The sequence below is a fragment of the Monoraphidium neglectum genome (assembly GCF_000611645.1).
Source record: "Monoraphidium neglectum strain SAG 48.87 unplaced genomic scaffold scaffold00529, whole genome shotgun sequence".
Taxonomy (NCBI): domain Eukaryota; kingdom Viridiplantae; phylum Chlorophyta; class Chlorophyceae; order Sphaeropleales; family Selenastraceae; genus Monoraphidium; species Monoraphidium neglectum.
The window spans coordinates 1-24,906 of NW_014013099.1; the positions used below are offsets into that span (position 1 = coordinate 1).

At 64.6% G+C, this 24,906-nt stretch overlaps 5 protein-coding genes across 5 annotated transcripts; all 5 read right to left on the bottom strand.

Moving 5' to 3' along the window:
* Positions 1–61: 61 nt before the first annotated feature.
* On the bottom strand, positions 62–4,398 carry MNEG_3971 (putative Spindle assembly abnormal protein 6 like protein; the record flags this gene model as incomplete). Its single annotated transcript, XM_014047548.1, has 10 exons — positions 62–295; positions 627–722; positions 925–1,047; positions 1,422–1,589; positions 1,944–2,064; positions 2,345–2,520; positions 2,808–2,879; positions 3,165–3,284; positions 3,512–3,703; positions 4,396–4,398. 10 exons carry the CDS (start codon positions 4,396–4,398, stop codon positions 62–64), a joined length of 1,305 nt encoding a protein of 434 aa, XP_013903002.1.
* Positions 4,399–5,077: 679 nt separating this feature from the next.
* On the bottom strand, positions 5,078–6,156 carry MNEG_3972 (hypothetical protein; the record flags this gene model as incomplete). The annotated part of the gene is made up of 2 exons (XM_014047549.1): positions 5,078–5,495; positions 5,690–6,156. The coding sequence occupies 2 exons, from the start codon at positions 6,154–6,156 to the stop codon at positions 5,078–5,080; spliced, it is 885 nt and encodes a 294-aa protein (XP_013903003.1).
* An 836-nt stretch (positions 6,157–6,992) lies between these two features.
* Positions 6,993–12,214, bottom strand: MNEG_3973 (hypothetical protein; the record flags this gene model as incomplete). The annotated part of the gene is made up of 14 exons (XM_014047550.1): positions 6,993–7,052; positions 7,298–7,802; positions 8,105–8,127; positions 8,467–8,676; positions 8,888–8,915; positions 9,121–9,236; positions 9,694–9,954; positions 10,141–10,599; positions 10,811–10,852; positions 11,080–11,130; positions 11,387–11,461; positions 11,691–11,764; positions 11,897–12,065; positions 12,206–12,214. The coding sequence occupies 14 exons, from the start codon at positions 12,212–12,214 to the stop codon at positions 6,993–6,995; spliced, it is 2,082 nt and encodes a 693-aa protein (XP_013903004.1).
* Positions 12,215–15,447: 3,233 nt separating this feature from the next.
* MNEG_3974 (hypothetical protein) lies at positions 15,448–17,688 on the bottom strand (the record flags this gene model as incomplete). The annotated part of the gene is made up of 5 exons (XM_014047551.1): positions 15,448–15,741; positions 15,917–16,507; positions 16,727–17,196; positions 17,381–17,435; positions 17,677–17,688. The coding sequence occupies 5 exons, from the start codon at positions 17,686–17,688 to the stop codon at positions 15,448–15,450; spliced, it is 1,422 nt and encodes a 473-aa protein (XP_013903005.1).
* A 2,478-nt stretch (positions 17,689–20,166) lies between these two features.
* Positions 20,167–22,986, bottom strand: MNEG_3975 (hypothetical protein; the record flags this gene model as incomplete). Its single annotated transcript, XM_014047552.1, has 8 exons — positions 20,167–20,298; positions 20,893–20,995; positions 21,193–21,353; positions 21,614–21,682; positions 21,919–21,973; positions 22,151–22,413; positions 22,655–22,730; positions 22,925–22,986. The coding sequence occupies 8 exons, from the start codon at positions 22,984–22,986 to the stop codon at positions 20,167–20,169; spliced, it is 921 nt and encodes a 306-aa protein (XP_013903006.1).
* Between the last annotated feature and the right edge of the window lie 1,920 nt (positions 22,987–24,906).

Sequence of the window (24,906 nt, forward strand, 5' to 3'; positions counted from 1 at the left end):
TGTGTGTGTGTGTGTGTGAGTGCGTGTGCGCGCGCGCCAACTTGAGCTGTAGGTAAACGGATCAGAGCGCCACAACATTTCCAAGGCCAGCGACAGCTGGTGAGCACCCGCGCCCGCCCCGGCGACGCCAGCAGACCCTCCCCGGGCCTGGCCCCCACGCCACGCGCACCTGCAGCTGCTGCGCGCCGCGCTGCGCGGCGGCCAGCGCTGTGTCGCGTGCGGCGACCTCCTCCTCCTGCCGCACCAGGATGGCCTGCTTGCGCTTGAGCTTGTCGCGCGACAGGCGCAGGTCGCTCTGCAAAGGTGGCAGCAACGCACAGCGTTAGTGTGTGGTCAGGCGCATGTGTGTGTGTTGTGTACGTGTGTGTGTGTGTCTCGTGTGTGGGCCCGTTCGCATGAGGGGTCAACACGTGTTTGACAGTGAGGCAGTTGCGTCAACCTGCAAAACAAACGAGTCTGGACGGCTGAAATCAAACCAGGCCGGCGGCTACGCCGGTTTCTGTGTACGTTAAACAACCCCACACAGGTCAGCCTACAAGAGGCCTTTACAACGCATTGTCCGCGAACGCCTGCGAACCCGCGCGGCGCGCCTCGCGTGGCCGCACCCTCTCTCCTCAGCAGCACACCTGCAGCTTCTCGATGATCTGGTTGCCCTTGAGCACCTCCGCGGCAGACTCCTTCAGCCGCTGGGGCGCGGCAACGACGCGAGCAGGCGCCATGGCCTTGAGAGAAGCGCCGCAAGAGCGGCGCCCACACGCCACGTTCTGGGCCGCGGCTGCACCAAGATGCGAGCAGCCGGTTGCAGCCGCCTGATCCACGCGCACTGCCCTGCATTTTTCAGCTCAGACAGGCGCACCGCCCGCCGTCATGCCATGAGGGATGCGGCCCTGACTCCGTTCACCAGCCCCGCGCCCCTCCCCGCACCTGCTCGTGCGCTGCCAGTGCATCCCGCAGCTCCCCGCACCGCTCCTCCCACTGCCGCGCCGCCGCCTCCAGGTCACTGAGGCGCGCCTGCTGCTGCGCCGCCAGCTGCGCCTGCGCCTGGGACTGAGGGGCCGGGCAAGCGAGGCGAGGGCCGGGGCCAAGGTCGGCGCTGGCCCTTGGACACTGTCCCCGGCAATGTGCTTGTACATATACTCACACACACATGCACAAGCACACACACGCACCTCACAACATCATTCACACATGCATGCACACAAAGACGTTCGCTTGTGCATGCGTATACACATATAAACAACATTCAAGATTTCATGCACAAGCCCACACAAACACCGATCTTTGCGCACTCCCCTCACACATACATACACATGTACAGACACACGCGCGCACACACACACACACGCGCACACACACACACACACACACACACAGAGTTGTCAACAGCCCCTAGGGCCTGCTCGCCACGCCACGGCCCGCACCTTTTCCTCCAAGGCCGCTAGCTTGGCGCGCGCGTCCGCAAGCTGTATGTCCGCCTCATGGCGCCCCGCGGCCGCCGCCTTGCCGGCCGCCCGCAGGCCTTCGACCTCCGCCTCCAGGGACCGCGCCGACCCCTGGGCGCTGCCCAACTTGTGGCTCAGCTCGGAGACCTGCGCCAAGAGGGCAGCGCGGGCGGGGAGCGGCGCCAAGGGGGCGGCGTGGGCAGGAGTTGGCGCCAAGCGCTGCGTGGGGCGCGGGTGCTGCGAGGCCACACGCGTTTGGCGGGCGGCGGCGGTCTGAGGCGGCCGCCGCGCGGAGAGCTGCCAGGCTGGGGCTTGTGTCCAGGCGGCTCCACGCCTTACCTGCAGCCACCCAGCCCCCTCGACACCCTACATCGCAACTCCGAGCGCCGCTGCAAAACCAAACGCCTGCCAGACCATATGCCTCTTCCCAGACCAACACAGATCTGACCACATCAGATCACGAGAGGAGGAGATCGCTTCGACTCAGATCACGCGACGCACCTGCGCATCCAGAGCGTATTTGGCGTCCCGAAGCTTTCTGTTGTTGGCGTCCAGCTCAGCCACGCGCGCGCTCAGCGCCGCCGCCGCCTCGGAGCCGCGGCGCTCCGCATCCTCCACCTCCCTGGGGGGTGCGAGTCAGCCGGGGAGCCGGGTGGTTTGGCGGACGGCGGATGAGATGCGCCGCATGTAGCGCGAGCCGGGGCGCGGCTTCACACCTTGTCACGTCCCCTGGTGTGCGCTCCGCTGAGGCTTTGACTGCGACATGGGCACGCTGTCCAGCCCAATTCCGCTCGCACACGCGGCTCTCCTCGTCCTGCGCAATTACAGCTGCCTCCCGGCCAACCCCAGTCAAGACAGCAGCAGCAGCAGCAGCGCCTCCAGCGGGCCCCTAGCCGGCCCACCTCTCCAGCTGCTCTCTGAGCTGCGCCTTCTCCCGCAGCCGCTCCTCGTGCGCCGCCGCCGCCTGCTCCCGCAGCTGGCTCTCGAGCTGCAGCGTCTGCCGCGCATGCTTCTGCTGCAGCGCTGACAGCTGCTGCTGCGCATCCCCCAGGGACGCGCGCGCGCCCTCGCGCTCCGCCTGACCGGGGGCGAGGGGCATGGGCAAGGGGGCGTCGGGGCGTACACATTGCAGGCCCGGGCGTGCGCTGGCCGGGCCCGCTGCCGCAGCGGCAGGCGGCGCGCCGTCTGGACCCTCTCAAACACGGTCAGGCCAGTCAGGCACATGCGAGGACGGTGCTTGCACGCCTTCGACGGCTGAGGCAACTGGCGCTCCTGCCACTCCTGCCACCCCGCCCCTCGCTGGCCGCCCGGCCCCGGCACCTGTGCCCACCCCCGCCCGCAGCCCTGGCCCTTCTGCCCCCTCACCTTCGTCTTTGCCAGCTCCTCTGTCAGCTGCGAGTTGTCGCCGCGCACCTCACCCAGCCGGAAGGCCAGGAACTGGGGCGGCAGGAGGCAGGGCAGGGGAAAGGCAAAGCTCCACAGGGCACGCACTGAACGAGGTGTACGCTGCACAGGGCGCATGCTGCTGCACAGGTGCAGCCCAGCTGCGCGCTCCCGGACGAAGCGCTCCTTTGCCCTTTTCGTTGGCTGTTCACGTGCCGATCAACCGGCCCGGCGCCGCCAGCGCTGCCGCCGTCACCGCCCCTCCCGTCCATGATGCAGCCCCCTGATTGCAATCGCCAAAGCAAGAATGAGTGTGTTTCTCATATCACAAGACCCCACCTGCTTGACGGCGGTGTCGTTGCCGGGCCTGAATGTCAGCGTGATGTGTGGCAGCTGCTTGAAGTCGTTCGTCTCCACCACCTTGAACACGCTGTCTCCGCCCCTGGCAGACAGGACAGCCTGCGACATTTGGGCAATCGAGTGAAGAGTCAACTAGTTTCTCCATGTTTGTTAGATGTGCAGCTGTGTCATGCACGCAAAAGGGCGGCGGCGCTTGACCGGCGTGACGGGGACTTTGACCAGCCGCCAGCCCAACGGCGCCTCTCGCGGCCTGCCCTGCAGCGGGCCCAGCCGCTGACTGGGGAGGTCGCGTCCCGCACCCACGGCGTGTGCTGCTCGTAGCACACCTGGAACCGGGGCATGTCTGACGACTGCGACGCGAGGCAGCGCTCCAGCAAAGATATGATCTTGCCAGGGAAGTTGCCGAAATCGACAAGGATGCCCTGGTCTGCCTTGAGTCCTTGGAAGTCCTCCTCACTGACCTCGAGGGTGTGCAGAAAGAAGGGGTCATCCTCGCTGGATGCGTGGATGCGCAGCACCTGTGGCGCGGGTCGACGAGGGGTGTGTGTGCAGTGCACCAGCAGCAGCGCGCGCGGGACTGCACATACGGGCGGGCGCGCCACGGCGGACGGGCACCACGAGGGCTTGCTGCTCACTCTTAAATTGTGGTTTTGCCGCGTCACGCCCGATAGGATGCGGAAAGTCAGCTGCTCGACCTGGTCTTCCCTGTCGTGCTGCTTCAGTAACACTGGGATCGCCTTCCAATAGAGCGTGCTGGCCGTTTGGAGATCGAATCCTGTCAGCACCCTCGTGTCATCCTCCTTCAGGGGCGGCATGGCCGGCCCAGCGCGCGTTGTTGCTCGCGGGCGAAAGCTGCGGGCAGCACACCTGTCACTATGTGCTGGAGGATATATGTCAAATTGAGGCGCCAATATTTCATGCCGCAAAGCCCGCTACCTGCAATCCATCACAGAACCAGCGGGCGTCACTCTGCGACGTGCGCACCGCCGTTCAAGCCTGGTTCAAGCGGCTGCGTGTATGCCAGGTGTACGCTCTGGCCGAAGACCCCTGTTCACGATCATGAGCACTTACCGTTGGAATGACCTTGAGAAACCGGCTGCTTGGCTGCTGTCACCGTATGAGGCCATTGACAGGCTGCCGGCACCCATCACAAACAGCACCGTGCTTGTCAGCTTGGCATGCCAAGGCATGCGCCGTTCAAGGGGCCCACCATTTTAGTTCATCAGCTCCAGCTTACAGCACGCAATCAGGCACCTGCCATGAAAAATACATGCAACAATCCTGTTGTGTATACTCCTCAGTAAAAACAAATTGGTAAAAACACGTGCATGCCTGGTCAATGACCTTGCCCCGGTCAAGTTGGCTCCTGGACTGACCCAATCATGGGACAGGCACAGGCCGGTGCCAAAGCAGCCAGTGTGAGGAAGGTGACTATACTGGTTCGGTGGCACTCGGTTTCACGAGTGAAACGGTTGCAGCTGGCGCATCCTATATCAGCGGATGCCCCTGGTGCAAGCCAGCCAATGCACCAACGCCTGCCTAAGGAGTTGTAAAAAAGGTACATCTGCACCAAGCTCCACAGGACTGATTGACCACAAAAAAGCACACAACACATAAATCAGCACCATTCAAAAAGCGGCAGAGGGGCCGTTGCTTGCGTCAGCGCATTCGGCCAACAAATGCATAAAATGGGGTCGTCACCGTCAAACACAGCTCATGCAGGGTCAACCGCACCACGACAACAAGGCTTCTACGACCACAGACAAACAATCAACTTGGAAAAACCCAAGGTGGTACAGCTGTGAGCTCTGCAGCACGCCAACACGCGCTCCGGCGCAGCCGCGCCCCGCAACTCGGCGCGGGGGGGCCGCGGCCAGCCGGCGCGCCCGCGGTCACCGGCACAGGCTGCACGTGGCACGCGCCTTTGGCGACTGCTGGAGCTTGCAGAGCGGGCAGGGGTCCTCGTTGCTCCAGGTGAACTGCTTGGTCTTGAAGGCGTAAAACTGCTGCAGTATCCTGTACGGCAGCTTCCCGCCTATGAACCCCTCAAACTGGGTGCAGCTGCCGATGAAGTAGGGCTGCCGCCGGTAGTGGTTGGGCCAGGCGGCGTAGGACGCGCGCTCCATCGTGACGTTGCCGTCTGTCGCGTACAGCCGGAAGCCGCGCTTGCAGTTGCCGCGGCCGTATGGCTTGGGCGATAGGTCGACGAGAACAAAGGTGGGCGGGCAGGGCTCGCCCGGGCTGCAGCGCTGCCAGTATGGCGCCGAGGGGACGTCCGTCCACGTCCGCCCACCTGGCTTTGGGACGGGCCTGCATATGGACAGGGTGAGCCGCGGTGGGCGTGTGAGCGGTCGGGAGCGAGGGGAAGCGGGGGAGAAGGTCGTCCGGGTCGGGTGCCTTCGCGGCAGGGCGCGTCGACGCACCTCGCTGTGAACGGCCAACGCCGTCATGTGCCCGCCTGGTGACGCGCCTCGCGCCGTCTGGCCGCCCCCTCGCCCCCGCACCTGAGGTAAAGGTGGTCCCCTGAGAACGCCGCGCAGCCCTGCTGCGCGACGCACGCCGCCGCCATCAGCTCGTGGCGGCTGAGGCACGCGCCGGCGCCGCCCGGCGCGCGCGGCGCGCCGCCCCGCAGGACCTGGCCGCTGCGGCCGCTCCAGTCGGGGTAGTACTGGCAGCACCATTTCAGGCCGTACAAGCTGCTGTAATTCCCGTACAAGGGGCATTTCGTCAACACCATGTTTTCTCTCATCACATAAGCTGGGGCCAGGCGCCAGCCCGCCGGCACCACCTGCTTGAATCGGCCGTCAATGTCATAAGCCGGGCCGTCCGCAGAGCAGCGCTTGGCCGACGCGCGCGTCAAGAGGCAGCATACGACGACGGCCGCGATGAGGCGCGCCGGGGTGCCGCGTCGGCGCGGGCGCCGGCGACGGCCAGGTGGGCGCTCCTGGACGTGCTGCGCTGAGCGCACCATGACGGCGCGCAGCCGGGCGCGGTGACCCACGGCGCTGTAAGAAGCAGAAATATCACTGGTCGAGTGTGTTTATCGATGGGAAGATGATGGGGTTGGGGATGGCGAAAGCACTCACTTGAGTGACGATTCTTCAGACCCGGAAACAATAAGCAAAGCGACTGAACGTGGAGTATCGCAATCAGAGTCAGTCAGAAGGCTACAGGAACGTGACCTTCGGCCCCACCCCTTCACTCCTGCAGGTGATGAGCGGAAGCAGCAGCGGCAGGGCAAAAAAGTGACCGGCCTCCAATGATGACCAGCATCAGCAAGTGACATGAGCGGTGCACGCCCCAGGATGTTACAAGCTTGCTGCACCAGAAAAATAAGATCTGAGTGCAGCGACACCCTGCCTATGATCGCCCACTGCAGGTGGCGTCTGGCGTGCGTGCTTTACCTGCTGCGCTGCCTGCTGCAGAAGCAGCAAAATAGAGGGCCCGCATTTACCGCGGGTGCAGTGCTTATCGGCAACATTAAACACGGACAGCCGCCAGCAGCGGACACATGTGATCTTGACCGACTTGAATGGGCGGATGGCAGAAAAACGCCGCTGTCACTCGCCTGAAGCATGGGACGACCTGTTGTCGGCCCCGCTTGGCTGCGCCTGGCTCGGTGCAACGACGCTGCGGTCATGCACAACACCGCAGTGTGATTGTGTGGAGATTGTCTGCACCCGCTGACACGCCACCTCTCTGAAGCGACGGTTGCCGCCTCCTGCGCCGGCTTCGACACCGGCAGCACGGCGTCGGCTGGCACGCCGCGGCTCAGGCGGCGCCGCCTCGCGGGGACAAATCATGACGTCACAGCACCACCCTGAAGTTTGCTTCGTCCAGGGTGGCCTCGTAGAACTCGTCCAGGGTCTGGGGTTGGGGCGGGTTTTGCCGTGGTGGCACGTGTCAGTCGCGTAGTGCATGTCTGTCTTTGGGTGCGGCCACCCCTACCAGGGATAGGGCGTCTCAAGATCCAAGGACTGCACAGCAACGGTCGCCCTCAGCGCTCATACGCTAGACACGGAAAGTCACGCGAGAAAATTCATTGCCTGCACCACCAAAAGAGCAGCCTACACGTCCGCCAGTCGTGCAGACCAACAACGTGACGCCCCCACCTCATAGTAGATGCGGTCCGCATCGCCCAGCCCGAGGTACGCCAGCTCAGCGATCTGAGCCGCAGCCGCCGCCAGCTCAGCGCCGTCCGCGCCCTCCGCCCCGTGTGTGCCAAACTCCCCCTCCTCGTCCTCCTCGCTGCCCCCCCACGCCGCCCGCAGCGCGGCGCCGTTGCCGCTCGGGCTGCTGCTTGCGCCGCCCCACTCGTCGATTGCGTCTGGCAGGCGGCCCCGCAGCCCTGGGCCCTCGCCGCTGCCGCCAGTGGCTCCATCAGCCCCAGAGGCCTCGCCTTCCCCGCCATCCTCCACAGCTGCGGCATGGCCCGAGCCCCCCGGCAACCGCAGCAGCGGTGGCGGCGCCGCGCGGCGGCGCAGCAGCGCGGCAATCTCTTGCGCGCCGGCGCCGCGAAAGCAGCCGCGCGCAGCGGCGTGGCGCAGCAGCTGGCGCCAGTAGGGCTCGCGCGCCAACACTGTGGGGCTGCCCACCACCACCAGCAAGGCTTTTGCCCTGTAGGTGCAGGGGATGGTTTTTGTACATGAGCAGTGCGTTGGAGGTTTGTCGGCAGTGAGGGTGAGGTCAGCGTGCAAAAGGCAAACGTGTGCCTTTCCAAATGCAGCATGGGTGCGTTCCCGCATCCGGGCCAAATGTGTTGGGTGAACGCCGAACAGGAGACAGCGATGAGCGGGGCCAGCAACAGTGCGTTGATGGCACCGGTACCCTGTTGTTCAAAAAATGTCTGGGAAGCGCCAAACCACAGCAGCAAGGGGAGCGAACGACGCATGGGGAGCCCCGCCGAGGCGGCGGCTCACCTGGTGATGGCGACGTTGAAGCGCTGCAATCACGCACACCGCGCGACGCACAAGAGGGCAGCGGCAGCGGCAGGACGCAGGGGAAACGGAAAGCAGGAAGACGGGTGGGGTTGTTGAGGGCAAGCGCGCCTTCCAAACGCTAGGTTTACATCTGGTGACTAAGGAAGGGCCAGGCAGCGGCTGCGCCCACGAGCGCCCTGTGTGCACCCCGACTCGCGCCCAAACGCGGGAAGGAGCGGCGCGCACCGCAGACGGGATGGCTCTGCCCCCTTTGCCCACCAGCTGCGACGCTGGCCGCACTGTCGGGCAGCGTGCCCTCACGCCCACCCCACCCTCGCCACCCTTATCAAGCTGCCACGCACCTTTGGCGACTGCCAGAAGCCGATCGAGAGCAAATCCTCCTGCCGCGGCGCTCCCGGCCCCTTGCCACCGCCGCCGTCGCCGCGGCCGCCGGGGCTTTCGCCGCCGGCCCCTGCCTTGGGCGCGGCCGGCGCTGGCGGCAGGGACTCTGGCCGCGACAGGGTGGTGGACACAAACACGACCCGGCTCTCCTGCCCCTGGAAGTCGTCGACCTGTGAGAAGCGGTTGTAAGCGGTTGGTGGCGGTTGTGGTGGTTATCGGGGGTGGTGGTAGTGAGGCACGCGGGGGCGGCCGCAGAGCCCCGAGGATTGTGCGCACTCATCAGACATCCAATCGTCATCGCGCGCCGTGAGTCCACGAGGGAGAAGCAGGCAGTGCGTGGCGAGCTGCAGCCCCAATATGGCCCCCCCCGCGGCCGCCCACCGTTCCGACCCGGACGCCTCCGAGATGCCTGCAGACAGTTGGACCGTTGGGGGGCGTTGGATTGGCAAACCCAGAGAAAACGCCAACCGTCCTTCGTCATAGCGAGCGCCAGGCAGTTGGCGGTTGCTGGGCCGCTGGGCGACGCTCGCGAGACCCCAACGCAACCGTCCGATTGCAGTTGTCGGTTCCCACCAGGAATCCCCTCCTGGCGCTGCGCCACCTGGGACACACACCGCGCCGCCGACGTCCCCGCGGGGGGAGCGGGCGCCGCTGGGGCCGTGAGGCCGTCGGCTGGTGCGCCCGCGCACGCGCGTGTGCGCCCCTCGAAAGCCTGGCCCCGCACCTCTTCCTGAGCAGTGAGCGGATTTTGAAGGCCTGCTTGCGGTACGTCGCTATGACCCCCAGGTCCTGCTCCGTCACGGGCAGCACGCCACGCCTGCCAGGTGTGTGCGGGAGGCACGTTGATGAGAGGCCGGCGGCCGTGGGATCAAACGGAAAGGCCGGTGGAGGGGCCTCTCGGGTCGGGGACGGAGGGGGCGCATGTCGCGTGGGTTTACGCTCAAACAGTGCGCCCGGAACAATGCCGGCAAGAGGAGAGCGAACGGGCCTATTTCAAAATCAAGGTTCCCCCAGCGCCCGCGCAGCAGAGCGGCCCGTCCTCGTGGGGCGCAGGGCGGCCGTCCGATTGTGACCTCGTCGGCACCGCGTCGGCTGCTCCAACCTCAATTAAGGCTGCGCCCCTCCGTCTCCTATACTCGCGGCACGCATGCGCCCGGCCGGCCCCGCTCTCGCCTGGGGGGCGCCACCAGCAGGCTTGCCACCAGCTCCACCACCGCCAGGGCTTCGACGGGGTTGTGGTACGAGGGCGCGTCCGCATCCTGGTGCTGCTGACCCCTCACGCCGTAGAAAAGCACGTTGGACCCCGCGCCAGCCAGGCCGTCGCCGTCGCCCGCGCCCGCGTCCCCGCCGCTGCCGGCGCCGCTGTCGGCGTCGGCTGCGTCGGCGGCCGCGGTGACGCTCCACGCCGGGGGCGCCACCTCGGGGGCGGGCGCGCACGCTTGGAGGGCCTGGGAGCACCATGCGGGGATGTTTGCTGTGAGGCCCATAGAAGTGAAATGCGGACGGACACAGCCGTCGTTGCAACCAATCTCGTGTCAAACTTGCAGCAAATCAAGGATGACGCAGGGAGGGACATCGCAACAGCGGCCGGCCTGTGCGGGCAAATGCTCGAGGTGGTCGCCTTTCTGGCCCACCTGCTTGTAGAACAACCGCGAGGGGAGCTCCAAGAGGGATGCGTGGGAGCGGTAGTTGCGGGTCAGCATGCCATAATGCAGGTGCAGCCGCGCCGCCGCGCGCGCTCGCCCGCCCCGCTCCGAGGCGCTCAGGGAAGCGCCCGCCTGGTGCCGCTGCTGCTCGTCGGAGTCCTGTCGCTGCTGCTCGCGCTGCTGCGTTGACAGTGGCTCCTGCTGCTCCCACTGCTGCTGCTGCTGTTGCTGCTCACCTGCCTCGTGGTGGTGCTGCTGCTGCTGCTGCTGCTGCTGCTGCTGCAGCCGCCCCTCGGGCGGCTTGCTATTACAGCCTGCCGCCAATGCCGCCAGCTGCTGCTGCGCGTCCTGCGACTGGGTGCTGTTGTGGTAGTCTATGAGGAGCTCCAGCAGCGACGTAGACAGCCCCGCAAGCGCCGCGCTCGCGCTGCGCACGACGGGGCCCAGCTGCGGCATAGCAGCATACATGCCACGTAAGGGAAGGGCAGGCGGGGTGAGCATCCCAAAGCACCATGCTAACATGCCGAGGGCCAAGATAAAGCCATGAGGGCCCTGGGATCATGGTCACGCAGCTGCTGACATACGCGTGGCGGGCGGCCTGCATACGAGCGAGTTTGCTATTGTATAGCACCCACTGGTGGACCGGCGCCGCGCTGACCTGGCGGGGGTCTCCAGCCAGCATGGAGGCGCCGCCCTTGGGCTGTGGCGAAGGGGGGATGTGGTTGACCACAGTGAGGGGCGGGTGAGGGCGGCAAGCGCTGATCCTTCACGGACCCGGTGGTGTGCAGGTTGCAGGTGGATGGCAGTCGGATGGCAAGCAGATGGCAGGCGGCTGGCCGGTCGAGCGGCGCGGCCGAGGGTGGCAAGGTCGGGCACGAGCTGGCCGGGCCGCAGGCCGCGGCTCGGCCTCTCGCTCGGGTGGCGCACGTTGCAGAGCGTCAAGGGCACGAGGGCCTCCGGCGCGAGCGCCTGGCCCGCCTGCGGCACGGAAGGCAGGGGCGCACGCATGCAGGTTGGACGGGGACCGGGCCAGCCATTCAGGCATACTCGAGATATCACCGCCGCTGACTCAGATCATGCTCCGGGCTTTCGCCAGGCCAGAGCGCGCTACCCTCAAGCAATACACAAATTCGGCCCAACCTTAGAGGCCGGAAGGTGCAGCCCAGGGGTGGGCGCTCGCCGCTTGGCCAATCGAGTGGCGCCCGTTCAACCAGGCGAGGTGCGGGCCACACACCTCGTCAATCCAGACGAAGTCGAACAGGCAGTTTGGGTCACGCCCCTCCGCCTCCGCGATCAGCGCCAGCAGGCCCTGCGCCAGGAGCGCGCGGGCGACGGCGGCGCGGGGGCAGGCGCAGGCGAAGGGCCGGGCAACGAAGTAAAGGCAACAGCGAGAAGAAGGTCTTGGGGCGGCTGCACCAACAGATGGTCCAGGCAGGTTGTGGCTCGCCGCGCATGCAGTGCAAGACAGTGCGAGGGGTTGCTTGCCACACGGAGCGTGCAGAATGCCCCGGCAGCGACAGAGCGCGCACGCCACCCACCGCGGTGGTGCAGGAGCAGACCACGACACGGTGACGCCTCAGCTCTTGGTACGACGCAGGCAGCCGGTACGCGCCTGTCATGGTGACGCACATGCACGAGGCCGATAGGAATTGAGGGCACACGACTGCGTGGGCTGCCCGGCGGTAGCACGCAAAGAAGGGAGCATCGGGGTGAGTTCCATGGTCGGGCGTGCTCGCTTGCGCACGTCCGCCAGCGGTGGCGCGTAGGGGCCGCTGGGCGTGCCGCAAGCCGCCCGGCCAGTGCCCCTGGTTGCCCTCGCCCGCCCTGTCACCGGCGTCCTCATCAAAAAGGCAGAAGCCGCCGTCCCTGACGTCATGCTTTGTCTGAGCTAGCGGGTGCCGAGGGTCATTGACCTGGGGGCAGTGGCCGCGCGCAGAGGGCAGTTACGGGGCTGCACCCCAGTGGTGCAGGGTTGCGCACGTGTTTGGAGTTTGGAGCGCATGGCCACAGCGGCAGTGTAGGCGGTGTTGTGATCCCATCGTGGCAGGCTCACCCTGACCATCTCCCAGGCCTTCAGGCCAGCGGCGGCCAGCGCTGACGCGATCAGGTCCGCGGAGAAGTTGGTCGGGGCGGTTGCCAGCAGGTAGGCGTCCGGACGCGCGGCCCTTCACTTGTTGATTGTGTGCGTGCGCGCGCGCGCGTGTGTGTGTGTGTGTGTGTGTGCGTGTGTGTGTGCGAGTGCGTGAGTGAGAATGTGTGTGAGTGCACAAGTGCGTGCGTGCGAGTGTGTGTGTGTGTGTGTGTGTGTGTGTGCGCGCGCACACGTGCGTGCTTGCATGCGCTTGTGTTTTTTGAGGCGAGAGCCTTGGGACGGTGTCAGGGTGTCACAGAGTGGTGCAAGGGAGCCTGCAGGCCCGCAGCAGGCCGTCACAGAAGGCGCGAGCAGCTGCCCACACGGCGGATGGCTTGGAGGCAACGGCTGCATCGGCTCCCCGACAAGCGCTGTCGCGCCTCTCAAAATCAACGTGCTCCCACCTTACTTGAAGGATTGACTCAACAACCGTTACAGACTTGCCTGGGCAGTCGGAGGGGAAGCCACAGGTGGGTGACACACTCATGTCGAGAAGGTGTCATGGGCAATAACCTGCCAATCCGCTGTCAAAAGCGCAGGACAGCCCACCAGCCGTTAACGTTGACTTGGGAAAACCCCTTTTACCTGTCCCCGGCGGGCCGAACAGAGCGTAGGGCAGCTCCCGCCCTCCCCCAGCCAGCAGCGCCGCCACTGCCAGCCGCTGCTCCGGGTTAAGCGGCGTCGCGCCGCGCAGCTGCAGGGCAGCTGCCAGGCGGGAGACCGCCTCGACGGAGTCCCTGTGGTCAGCCTGGCGTTCACCGCGCGCACGCCCCCCGCCCGCATCTGCCTGCGGCTTCACAGCCGCGCCGCCTGCCCCTCCACCCTCGCCGCCAGCTGCTGTGGCAGCGCCTGAGGCAGCCTCGGCAGGGCTGGGCTTGGGGAGAAGGTGGGGCGGCAGCAGCGGGCGCGGCACCTGCTGCAGCCTGCGGAGCGCCTAGGGGCGCGGCGAGTGCCGCGGATGGTTCGGGTCTTTGCAGTGGCCCCTGGATCTTTCTGGGCAAAATCCCGCACGCCAGCAGCCCCTGCTGGGTTGCTCACACGTGGCTCAGCAAAAGATCATGTCCAATGCTCCCCAAGCCATCGGCCCTGCCAACCAACCTCGTGCATGCGCCCATACGAGGTCCGGTCCAGAGTCAATGCGACATGCGCCAGCGGCGGCGGCGCCGGCGATCCAGACGCACCCTCCTGCAGCGTCCGCAGCCTCCTGAGTTTGCCCGGATCCGTTGATGGCATGAGGGAGCGTGGGCGGGTCGGGCGCAGTCTTCGAGCCGTTCCGACCAAGGAGCCGGGCTTGAAGAGAGCCGTGCGGCAGGACAGTGCCACTGTGGGGACTACTAAATCCCAGTGGGGACTACTGAATCCCGAACTTGCAGAGCGATTGCTGCAGTGCAAACGACCCGCATGCCGTGTGTGTGGGCCGCGCCGTGCCGCACTGCGTTTGGGGCAATGCCAGCCTTGCATCCATTTTTGAGGGATCAATTCAGAAAGCCCGACCTGCAAAAGCAACATGCGCGGTGCGCTCACACGAGTTCGTGCCACCACTGGTGCGGCATCAGCAGGAGGGCCCTGGAGGCGTCTGTCGCGACCACTATGCCTGCAAACTGCGGCCCAGCGGGGCCGGCAGCAGCCAGGTGCATGTACACAATGTCCTGTTGGTGGTTGGGTGGGAGGGTGCATTGCAGGTGCGTGGGTGGGTAGGTGGGTGGGTGGCTTGGTGGCTGGGTGGCTGGGTGGGTTGATGGGGGTGGGTATATGGGTCACGCGGGTGGATGGGTGCTTGGGTGGATAGGTGCGTGGGTTAGTTGTGGGTGGGTGAGTGGTGGTTGGCCCGGGGGTAAATGCTGCTCTGTCGCATCCAGCAATGAATGTGCAGCCGCAGACCGCCTCTCTTTGGTTAACGCGACGCCCCAAAAAGCACAGAGAAATGCTGGCACCTTGCTCAGACACAACCGTGAACAGCCGTGGCCCGCAGGCCGCGAGGCTCACGAGTAGGGCCCAGGTGTTGCAGCTGCACCGTCGACTGGCCCAGGGTGGGCCCTCTTGCAGACCTTGCTCGCATATCCACCCCGCTGCAAATCCATGCTCCCATACACCCACCTGCATGACCAAGCAGGGGCGGTTTTCGGAAAGGCCCGGTATCTCCACCACCGCCAGCATCGGTTGTTTGCGCAGCTGCTCGAGGCCGGGTGGTCGCTGCAAGCATGGAGCGGTGGTGATGTGGGCAGGTTCATGGTCTGATGTCGTGGTGTGCGCAACTGCTGCTTGGACCAGATGAATCTATGCATGTCTGCAAGTGTGTGTGTGTTTCTCAATTTGTGCTCTCCTCTCTCTTGCTGTGTGTGTGTGGGGGTGTGTATGTGTGTGTGTGTGTGTTTGTGTGTGTGTGTGCGTGTGTGTGTGTGTGTGTGTGTGTGTGTGTGCGCGCGCGCGCGCGCCCACACACGCGCAGTGTAAACGCACGCGTGCATATATCTGTGTGCGTGTGTGTGTGTGTGTGTGTGTGTGCGTGTGTGTGTGTGTGTGTCATCAAATCGACATGCTGATGATACACATGGTACACAGCAGAACCTGCACCACCCACTTTTACGGCGTAGGGCGACCGTGCTTTGACGCGCCACAGGGCCTCATTCACCCAGCACAGGTCCGGGCCGCGGTACACGGGAAGCTGTCCAGGCGGGGGCACAAGAGGGGCCCGGGCTGGTAAGCAGGCGGGTGGCTGGGCGCCGAAGTGGAGCTGGTTTGCTGCGCACGTGCGAACCCGTCAGGGGTGGGCGAACACCATTGCAAGACCCGAACCATCACACTCTCTTTCCCTTGTTCTTTGCAGACAGTAGAAACCGCCCCGCCGCCTCACCAGCCCGCGAAACTCGTCGTCCCCGGCAATTCTGGGCCAGGGCACCACCTTATACTTCCGGGGCACCTTGCCCTCCGGCTGACAATCCCAGCCGGCGCCGGGGGACGGCCGGAAGACCGCCTGCGTACACGCACGTGGATGTGTGCACAAATCTCAAGCCTCGCAGGCCTGAATCTTCTGTGCATTGGTTATCATGCGTACACACTCATCAGTGCAATTATACTCGCATGCTTCCAACATCAGAACGCCAACACCACTATCCAAAATGCCATCGCAATGCAGCCGCCTCATGGGGCAAGCTACGCGCAAGTCACAATGGGATAAGCGCAGTGTGCATGGACACGCTCTCTCCCAAGCCACCCACTGTCTCAATCTCCACATTGAATCGGTCAAACTCGCAGACCGCCTGCTCAGCTGCCCTCTCCTCCAGGAGCAGCAGCCGCGCCACCTTGCAGACCCAGTCCTGCGCGCCGACCGGCCCCTGGGTGAGCAGTGGCAGCGAAGCTGCCGCGCGGGCCTCGGCGAGGCGGCGCGCGGCCGCAGCGCACGCGCGGCCGGGAAGGTGCTCGGGCGGGGCGGGGGGCAGCCCGGTGATCGCGGCCCTCTGTTGGGGGAGGGGCCAAAAGTCGGCCGGGCGGGAACGGATATTTGAAAGCTCGGCGCAGGCATGCCAACGCACATGTCGTCGCTTATGTGTGTGGGCGGCGCCGCAATGACGGCCATGCTTCGCGCGGCAGCCCCAAAATGCAGTCCCTCCAGCCTGCCCGCCCAACCCCCACCTTGGCCTCTGGGATTGGCAGCTGCAGCTTGTCGTGCGGCGTCATCACCTGCGCACTGTCGGACATCAGCAGCCACCGCAGGGACGCCGGCACGAACGGCGGCGCCGTCGCGCGCAGCAGCGTGCGCAGCTCCGCCTCGCGCCGCACCAGCAGCGCCGTCGCGCGGCGCCCCAGCACCGCCGCCGCCGCCCCTCCTGACGGCGCCGCCATCGCTGGGTCCGCTGGTGACGTCACGGGTGACACGAGCGTCACCAGCACCAGCTGGCTGATCAGCCCCAGGTCGTCGCGCCCCATGCCGGGCCGGAGCTCCGGCTGCAGCACCACCGTCACCTGATACACCTCCCCCTGACGCAGCTCCACGGCCACCTCATCACTCCCCTGAATCATCTCCGCACCACCAGCGCCGCCGCCGCCCCTGCCGCCGACAACGTTGGGGCTGCTGTCCGGCCCGCGCCCGGATGCGGCGGGCGCGGAGCTGACCTCGCTGCCCTGCGCCGGCGGCGGGAAGGCGCGCAGGCGCTCCTGCAGGGTGGCAGGGGGCACCGCTAGGCCGTAGTCATCCAGGAGGCCCAGCCACCTGGAGTGCGGGACCTGGGGTGGTTGACAGCCGCGAATGACGGCATGCAGGGTGCTCGGTGTGGGCGAGGGGGAGGGCGTGGGGTCAGACAGGGTCGTAAGAGCATCGCCGGCTGCGTGTAAGGTAGTGCTTCGACCCGCCTCTCACCGAGTCTCGAGCCCCCAGCAGCGCCCTCGGGCGCCCCGTGCCCACGCCCCGCCCACGCCCCGCCGCCTGCGGCTGCGGCGCCTCACCGCCGTGACATTGATAATGAGGACCGGCTGCCGCCCCATGTTCGTGATGGTCAGCGTCCGGCACCGCAGCCGCCCGCCGCGCGCACGGCCGCGCCCGCCGCCCGCCCCGCAAACGACCTGCAGCAGCTCCTGCTGCCCCGTCTCATTTGGGCCCTGACCACCGCCTGCATCCCCGCCGCCGTCTGCGTGGCCGCCGTGGCCGCCGCCGCCTGCCAAAACTTGGTCCCCCTCCAGATCGAAATCCGCGTCCGAATCCTCAAAGGCGCTGACCTGTTGGATTCCGAAATCTACGCTGCGGCCGGCCAGCACGGGTCCCGCATTTGCGGCGAGCAGGCCGCGCACGTCCCTCAGCGCCGCTGCGTGCAGCTGCATCAGGCCGCCGGCAGCGATCCACTTGGCCGCGTGCGCGGGCAGCGGGACGGCGCGGCCGTGCGCGAGCGCGGTGACCGACGCGGGCTCGGCGGCGCCGGCTGCAGGGGGTGAGGAGGGGCAGGGCGTCGAGCTGGTGACACAACATCAGGGTATCAGGGTGCCAGGTACGAGCGCTGGCAGCAGGGTTGCTACTGAAGCCGCGGGACTATCGAACAGCAGCGGGGGCAAAGCAATGGAGGCCTGTGTGGGCGCCTCCAGCCAGCGCGCCCCGTGGGCAGCCACCTGCCAAGGCTTTGTCTGGCTGCTTCAGCTTGAGCGCCTGCCACGCGGCCACGATCTGCCGTAAGAAAATGAAGCGTAGTTGGTGCGGTTCGTTGGTGGTGACGGGTGGGGGAGGGGGTTGCGAGGTTCGGCAGCAAGGCCACACAACACGCGGCCGCGCGCTCGGCAGCCTCCACCATGCCCTTCCAAGGTCGAGAAACCTCGACCTCAGACCGCGACGCCCAATGGAATACGCGGAGCAGGGCGCGCGCGGCGCCGCGGCGAGCCGCAGCGGCAGGAGGGGCCGGGTCACTCACCGCTGGCTCCATTGCGCTGGGCGGCACCGCTGGCAGCTGCGCGGCCTTGTGTGGCCCTGCGGCCGCCCCGTTGCTGTTTAGGATGGCATTCCCGCCGGCAGTCAGCTTGTCGCCTGCGATGTCGGCCAAAAGCAGGCACACGTACTTTGCTGGAGGGGGGGTTACTTGCAAATGACGGCAGGGCCGTTCGCCTGCACGCCTGTCGAAGCAGATACAACCTACCATTGAAATGGCCGAGGCTTTGCCCCAAGAGCACAGGCAGATATGACTCGCCCCGGCCGTGCGCCTGCGCAATGCCCTGTTGTGAGCCTTCTTCCCTCCCCGCTGCCAGATCACCTGCCAAGAAGGCGGCCCTGAGCCTTTCAAATAGAGCCGCCGCTGCCGGCCGGCACTCCTCTGCGGAGAGGCACGAGGTTTTTGCCAGAGCTGACGCGTCAATAGGAACCCTGCGTGCGGTGCATGACGCATGTTGCATACATGACGCATGTTGCATGCATGCTGGGGCACACCTGGCGCATGCTGCGCACATGCATGCAGTCATGCGCTGCTCAACGCCACAGGCCCGTCGCAGGGCGGCGGCGCCTCCATGCGCGACATGCGGCACAAGGGCGCGCGGGCGCGCGCGCCTGCGGCCGACGCTGTCGTGCGGCGCCTCCACGCCCTGCGCCTGCAGCGCCAGGCACTCGAGCAGCGCGAGTTCGATGGCCGCGTTCTGCGGCACAGAAAGGCCATTCTCGCGCAGCCGCCTCGCAAGCGGGGCGGCGCTTACGTCCGCGTTCGGCGGAGCGGGCTGCGGCTGCGGTCGCGGCGGCGGCGGCGGCAGCGGCGGCCCTGCGGCGGAGGCCGTGTGGTGCTGACCAGGCTCGTGAGGGCCTGGCGTCTGCGCGGCTGTTGGACGGGCCCCAGCGTTGGCGGCGGCGCGTGAGGGGCCGGCAGGTGGGGCTTGCACTGAGCTTAGGCATGGGTGGCCTTTTCGTCTCCACGCTTCGGTCAATCATGCATGCGGACTGTGACAGCGCAATCATTCTGCTTCTATTCCGATGAACCCCGTCAGATCCCCGTCAGGATGCGCACCTGGCAGCCATGCCGGCGCAGGAGCGTTCCTGCTAGGGGCCCCCGCGAGCGGCAGGCTCGGTAGCAGCGGCGCCAACCCCGGAGGCGGCGGGTATGGTGGGTGGGTGATCACCGGCCAGGGGCCAACAGGGGTCTGCGGCGGTGCCCAGGTGGGCGGCTGCCAACCCGGCCTCTGGGGCCATGCTCCATTCGGTGGCGCTGCCCCTGCTGCTGCACACGGAAACCCAGAGCCTGCCACTTGTGCTGCACTCGGCACATAGTAATAAGCCTGTTGCCAGGGCGGCACAGGCTGCATCACTTAGTATATTTGTCAAGATCATATGGTCCGACGGCTGTTACCGCACAGCGTGTACATCGGCGTGTGCATTTTCAGTCGTGACAGGGACATAGCTGCACGTCCTACGATAACGCATGAGGAGCTGAGACACTGGGCGCTACGGTATGGGTGTGAGGACTAACCACAAGTGCACGACACTGGTTGCACCCGAAAATCATGAACGCCGCAGACCGGTTACCATAGCAGGGGCAGGGGTAGAGACTGACCCCTCTAAGTAGTGGGTCACAAGGCATGTATACGCATCGGCAGCTGCAAGGCCGTCCTGGACTTTGACTGATGTCACGAGAGGTGCAAGCGGTCCGATGACTCTCGCCGACCCCCCTCATAGGGGTGCGATATGCGCTGCTCCAGGTGCAACCCATCCTGCTGCGCTCAGCAGCATTGTTGCAGGCGCACAAGCTGCAATGCGCGGCAGCCCACCCGAGCTGTCCGGCCTAACCCCCACCATATGGTATCTGGACCTCAGCACATCCATAGCGGTCTGAAGGCGCCGCCACATGCGGGCTGGATTGGGCGATTCACTCCCAAGCGGCGCTGAAACCTTAGCGCGTGTGCTCGCTTCACCATGTCTATTGTTTCCCAAACACGGTACACCTGCTACACGAGCGCACATACGGTCGGGTGCGTTACAGCGCAGGGGCGGCTGCCGACGATTGCCGACTTAACTTCCTTGTGTCGGTGAAAAAATGGTGGTTGTGTTGCGCACCAGCGACGCGGCGTCACCATGGGCGGAACTCAAGGGTGCGGTGCGAAACTAAAGCGTTTGCTGCTGCATCACCGTGGATGGTGAAGTGTGGTTGATTTCAGTGCGTTGGCCAGGCCAGCGCGCTCGATCAAAGAGATGCAGATGACTGTAAGTCAAAACCCAACTCGAAGCCGTTGCTGCACGACAGCTCTACACTTGAGTGAAGTCATGATGGGCCCACCAAGCAAACAGCTGAAGGGAGAAAAGTAGCAGCTTCGCAATTGCCAAATCCCCTGGGGCGCGGCCCCATTCATCAATGCGCACAGCCCGCGCAATCTGCGAGCGCCCAGCAGCCTGGGGGGTCGTGCTATGATGGTGGCGACAAGGTGACGCGTCAGCCGCGTGTGGCCCAGAGATTGTACACGCCGTGCCCCAGGGTGACCTCTGACGACTCGACCTTGATATTATTGAAGCCGGCCTGCTGCAGGATGGCCAGCACGGGCTCTTTGAAGCGCTCCTCGTGGACCTGTGCGCGCACGCGCGTGTGTGTATGTGCATGTGTGTGTGTGTGTGTGTGTGTGTGTTTGTGTCCGTGTAGTCCATTCACTTGCATGCGTTCATGTGCGTGTATGTGCAAGGTCCAAAATGTGATTTGATCTGGTGTGTTCTGCGCACACCATGCAGAACTGCAAGAGCGCTCTGTGCATGCATGTGCGCGTGTACGTGTGTGCCAAAAGGGTCTGTGGTGTGTGTGTGTGTGTGTGTGTGTGTGTGTGTGTGTGTGTGTGTGTGTGTGTGCGCGCGCGCGCGTGCGCACAAGCAATATTTCGATGCAATGGTACGTGTGTGTGTTCATCGTCTTGACCAAATATTGCTGGCTCCTAAACAGCTCTCATGCTCAATCTGCACTGAATCAGCTCAGACACAAAATTTTGTCCATGTGCAGCTGCGCAACAAATTGCTGTCATGTGTATTGCAGCCTGTCCCGCTCCAAATTGCGAGAGTCCCGCCGCCTGTGCCGACCAATTTGCGCCCTCCTCGGCCCGCAAACCTGTGTCCGCTAGGAACCCTCTACTGCACCCGGTGGCAATTTCCCACCCGTCAGCAACCTGCCCCTCACCTCCATTGCGACCTGGCGGATCATCGCCCAGTCGGCCTGCTTGATGCCCTGCAGCACGATCAGGTCTGCACACTCGGTGTCGACCTTGAGCAGCCCAATTGACCTGGGGGATGTCGGCAATCGGGTGAAAAAGCAATGCCAGGTCGTCAGCAAACGCGTGCGGGCGTGCATTTGTAGGGAGAAGGCGTTGTTCGCGCACCAACCAGTGTGGGCCTATGCAGTTGACCGCTGCAGCAGCGCCGCACGTGCCCCGCCCAACCCCAGGCACAGCCCCAATCACCGGTCGCTGGGGCCGCTCACCTGATGCCCTTTTCCTTAAAGAGGCTGCTGAGCGTGACCACCTTGACTGGCACCTCCCGCTTGCTGTTCATCACGTGGTTGCGCACATGCGTCCGCACCGCAAACCTCACAATGGGGGCCCCAATGATGGGGATTGACAGTATAGCCTGGCCCAGCATGAACTGCGTCGGGTTGATTTGGGCAAGGAGGTTGCTGCAGCATGGGTCATGATTCAGGAGCGGTTGGTCCCCTGCCAAGCAGGTGTGGGGTCGAGGGATGGCAAGCCGCAGCAAACGGCGAGATGCACTCGCAGCTCTCTAGCTGCGCTGAAGTTGATGCTTGCAACTGCAGCTGTGTGGACGCAGCATGTCCTGTGCGCAATTGTTTGCGTGGATGTTTGAGCAAAGGTGTCGGTTTCAAATCAACCAGAGGGCAATCGCACCAGCAGCTGCTCCACCGCACCGCCTATCGGCTTGGAGTTGCCGGCAGACAGCTGAGAGAACAGGTAAGCCTGTGCACAGGAAAAAAGGGTGAAGAAAGGGCAGAGCACTCTTTAGATAGGTAAAGGCGTGGCAGAGGTCAAACAGCTCAAACACTGGATATGCTGCACGACATGCACCTCACGTATGAGACGGGGAAAGCCAAAGCAAGGTCACAGACGCAGAGGGTGCGGGCACTTCGGCCAAAGCGGCCAGGTTGGTTGTGCCCAATTGTCCAAGAGGGGTAGTTCCAATTCAGGGCGCGCACCGACATGAGCTGCTCCTGCCGGCCGCTGGCCGCCACAGTGTTCATCAGCGTCGCCCTGAGTGTAGGCCGGGTGGCAGGGTGTTCATCCGCAGTTCGGACGCAGCAGGCTGGCTTTTGGGGCGCACTGCAAGAAGCATCTGTCCACCCGTAATCTCCGCGGTCGTGCTGGCTGCGTTCGCATGAGCACCGTTGGCAAACTAGCAGGTGGCCGGCTGCACAAGCCTGCGCCCACCTGTTGTAAACAGTCAGCGTTAGCGTGTCCACGCTACCATCGCCACAGGCCACGTTGACAACATCGATGGGCCCCGCTTCGATCTTGCCGCCGCTGGTGGCCACCGCAGGTCTGGTGTTTTGGGTGCAGCAGGCAAACGTGTCTGGCGCGGGCTCCACGGCGAGAACGCGCCCGGCGGCGCCGACGGCGCGCGCCACGTAGATTGAAAACAGGCCCACGTGCGCGCCGACGTCGACGACGGTGTCACCCTTGCGCAGCTCGATCTGCGGGTTTGCGCGGTAGCGGTTTTTAATCCAGGCCAGTTGGACGAGCGGTGGGCGCGCGCGTCTGCGATGGGGCACGCCTGCGTCCGCTGTCCAGGCTTGCTGTGCCAACAGCTCTTGTCGTCACATGCGTGCAGCATGGAACCGTCTAGACACGCCGGATGCCTGCGCTCGCTGGTCAAGCAAGCGGTTGGGGGCGGGCGCACAGCCTGGGGTTGGACAATGCCAGCACGGCACACACCCCGTTTTGGACGTACTGGCGCTCCTCAAAGTGCTCGTTGTACACCATCATGATCTCTTCATCAGACCCCATGTGCCTGAGGGTGCGATGTAGGGTTGGATCCGTGAGGTTGCATAGAGATCATGGTCGCTGGTGCCAAGCACGGAACGGGTGCAGTCGGCCACTGGCGAGAATTTGGCTGTTGCGGGCCACACTTGGCCCCGTAGGCACTTAGGCGCTCTGGTTTCTGCATGGGCTCCACCCAGGTAAAAATTAATATGGGTGGCTCACTTGATGTTCATGCCGTTGGGCATACACAAAGAGTGAGCCCTGGTTCGCGCCTCCGCCTCCATCGATGCTGCCGCTCCAACGCCGGTGGTGCACACGCCGGCGACGCCACGTGCAGCAGGCGAGACTAAGAATCAGACGTTGTATCTTAGCTTGTATTCCTGAGGCGTGCGCCTGTCTTTCTGGAAACGTTGGTGCCCGGCGCTACAGTGCAGCTCGGGAAGGGTGAGGCGGACAGAGGATATCTGCACGGTTTGGATGCCGTCGCGACACAGTAGATGACCACAAATGACAGAAACAACGAGGTATGTGTGTCTGCTGCCTTGACCAACCGAGGGTGACCGACGAACTTGGTTGGCAGCTTCAAGAGGTCTGTGCGATCGACATGTGCATGTACATACCGGTAAAAATACCTTTGGAAGTACGGTAGGATGCTTGTGTTGACTTGCCACGAGGGCTTGGGTATGCAGCACAATGACTCAACCGAATCCGTCAGGGGTCGAGGCGGGGGCGCAAGCGGGCACATGCAGTGATGCTGCGCAGCAGCGCCGGGCGTGTTGCCAGCAGTGGGCGGCAATAAAATGGTGATTGTGCAACTCGGCGTGCTTGGGATGCTGTCCTGGTGCGCATATACATGTTTCTGGCGCAAATGCGTTTCTCGTCATGGGCATATTGGCGGGTGACAATCTTGCATGCAGTGTGGGAACTTGGGGGCGCCTCGCACTCAGCCGCCGTTTTGCAGCTGATGCACCTCTGTGACACTAACAACATTCGTTTTGAGCGGCCTGCCTGGCAACGGGGTGCCAGGCTGCCTGGCCATTAAGGCCTGCATGCCCAAGCAAGACCGTGTGCTAGGCTCCACGTAGCGCAGCTGCTGCTGCTAGGCCTGGCCCAGATGTCAATGTGTGGGCATGTGCATGATTATCACAGTTAGTCCGTGACAACGCCACGGCTTGCCTCTGGCGCCTTCTTCCTGCTGGCTGCGCCAACGCCAGGCCAATCTGAGCGCTTGCGCATGCCCGGGGTGTCGTCGCAGAGCGTAATGTGCGTGCTTACGAACGCGTCCCCACACTTGGGCTTTGAATTGATCACCGCATGCCTCGTGGGCGCATTCTTCCACCATACAGGGGGCCTGCAGCTGCGGGGCATTGCGCCCCCAGGTCTCCCTCCAAAAATCACCACAGCCCATGCTCCCCGTTGGCGCCTTTCGCACAGGCTGCTGCCTGGCCTCCCGTGACATCCTTGCTAAGGTGCAAATAGCTGGGTAACTCCTCTGCAAGCTTGGCGTGCCCATCAGGCGGCAGGGGCCCTTGGGCTTGACACCCGCAGCCGTCAACCCGCTGGCGCAGCATTGGCAGCCCACCAAAGCGCAGCACGCGGGTCAAGCAAATGAGCACGGCCAGCATGTGCTAATTGTGACTTATCTCTACCAAAAACACCCGAGAAGCTGGGCCGGCTTTGCAATAACTCTCTCTGGGTGGCGTCCAAATCTGACGGTCCCTTCTCATTGTCCGTCTTCGGCCCGCCTGTGTTTCTTGACCGCGGTGCAGGGAACAAAAGATCCTGCGTAATCTTAAAAAACCGCAAAGCGTGCAGCCTTGGTCGTCGCCGCAGTTTGTTGAAGACCCCTCGCCCGACCAGAAAATCGCTGGCGGTCTCACACCGTCGCATTGACAAGGTTTGTGGCACCTGGAGTATAACTTGAGGTTTCACCGGGCTGCTGCCGCAGCTGCAGCCGCTGCGGGGACCACGCTGCAGCAGGGTCTACAGCTGTTGCGGATTGCGGCCACACTACTGCGGCGCCAGCGGCGGGCACCTGCGCAGCCAGTACCACCACGCCTGCCTACTTCGTTGTACAGAACTGTCGTCGCCACACCTCAGTAATTGAGGGCCTGCGCCGCCGATCGCCTTGGTCCACGGCTTTGACCTCCCCTCCTGGCCCCCTGCGGCTCGCCGCACCTCGCCCGCCCCACCCATCCCCGGCC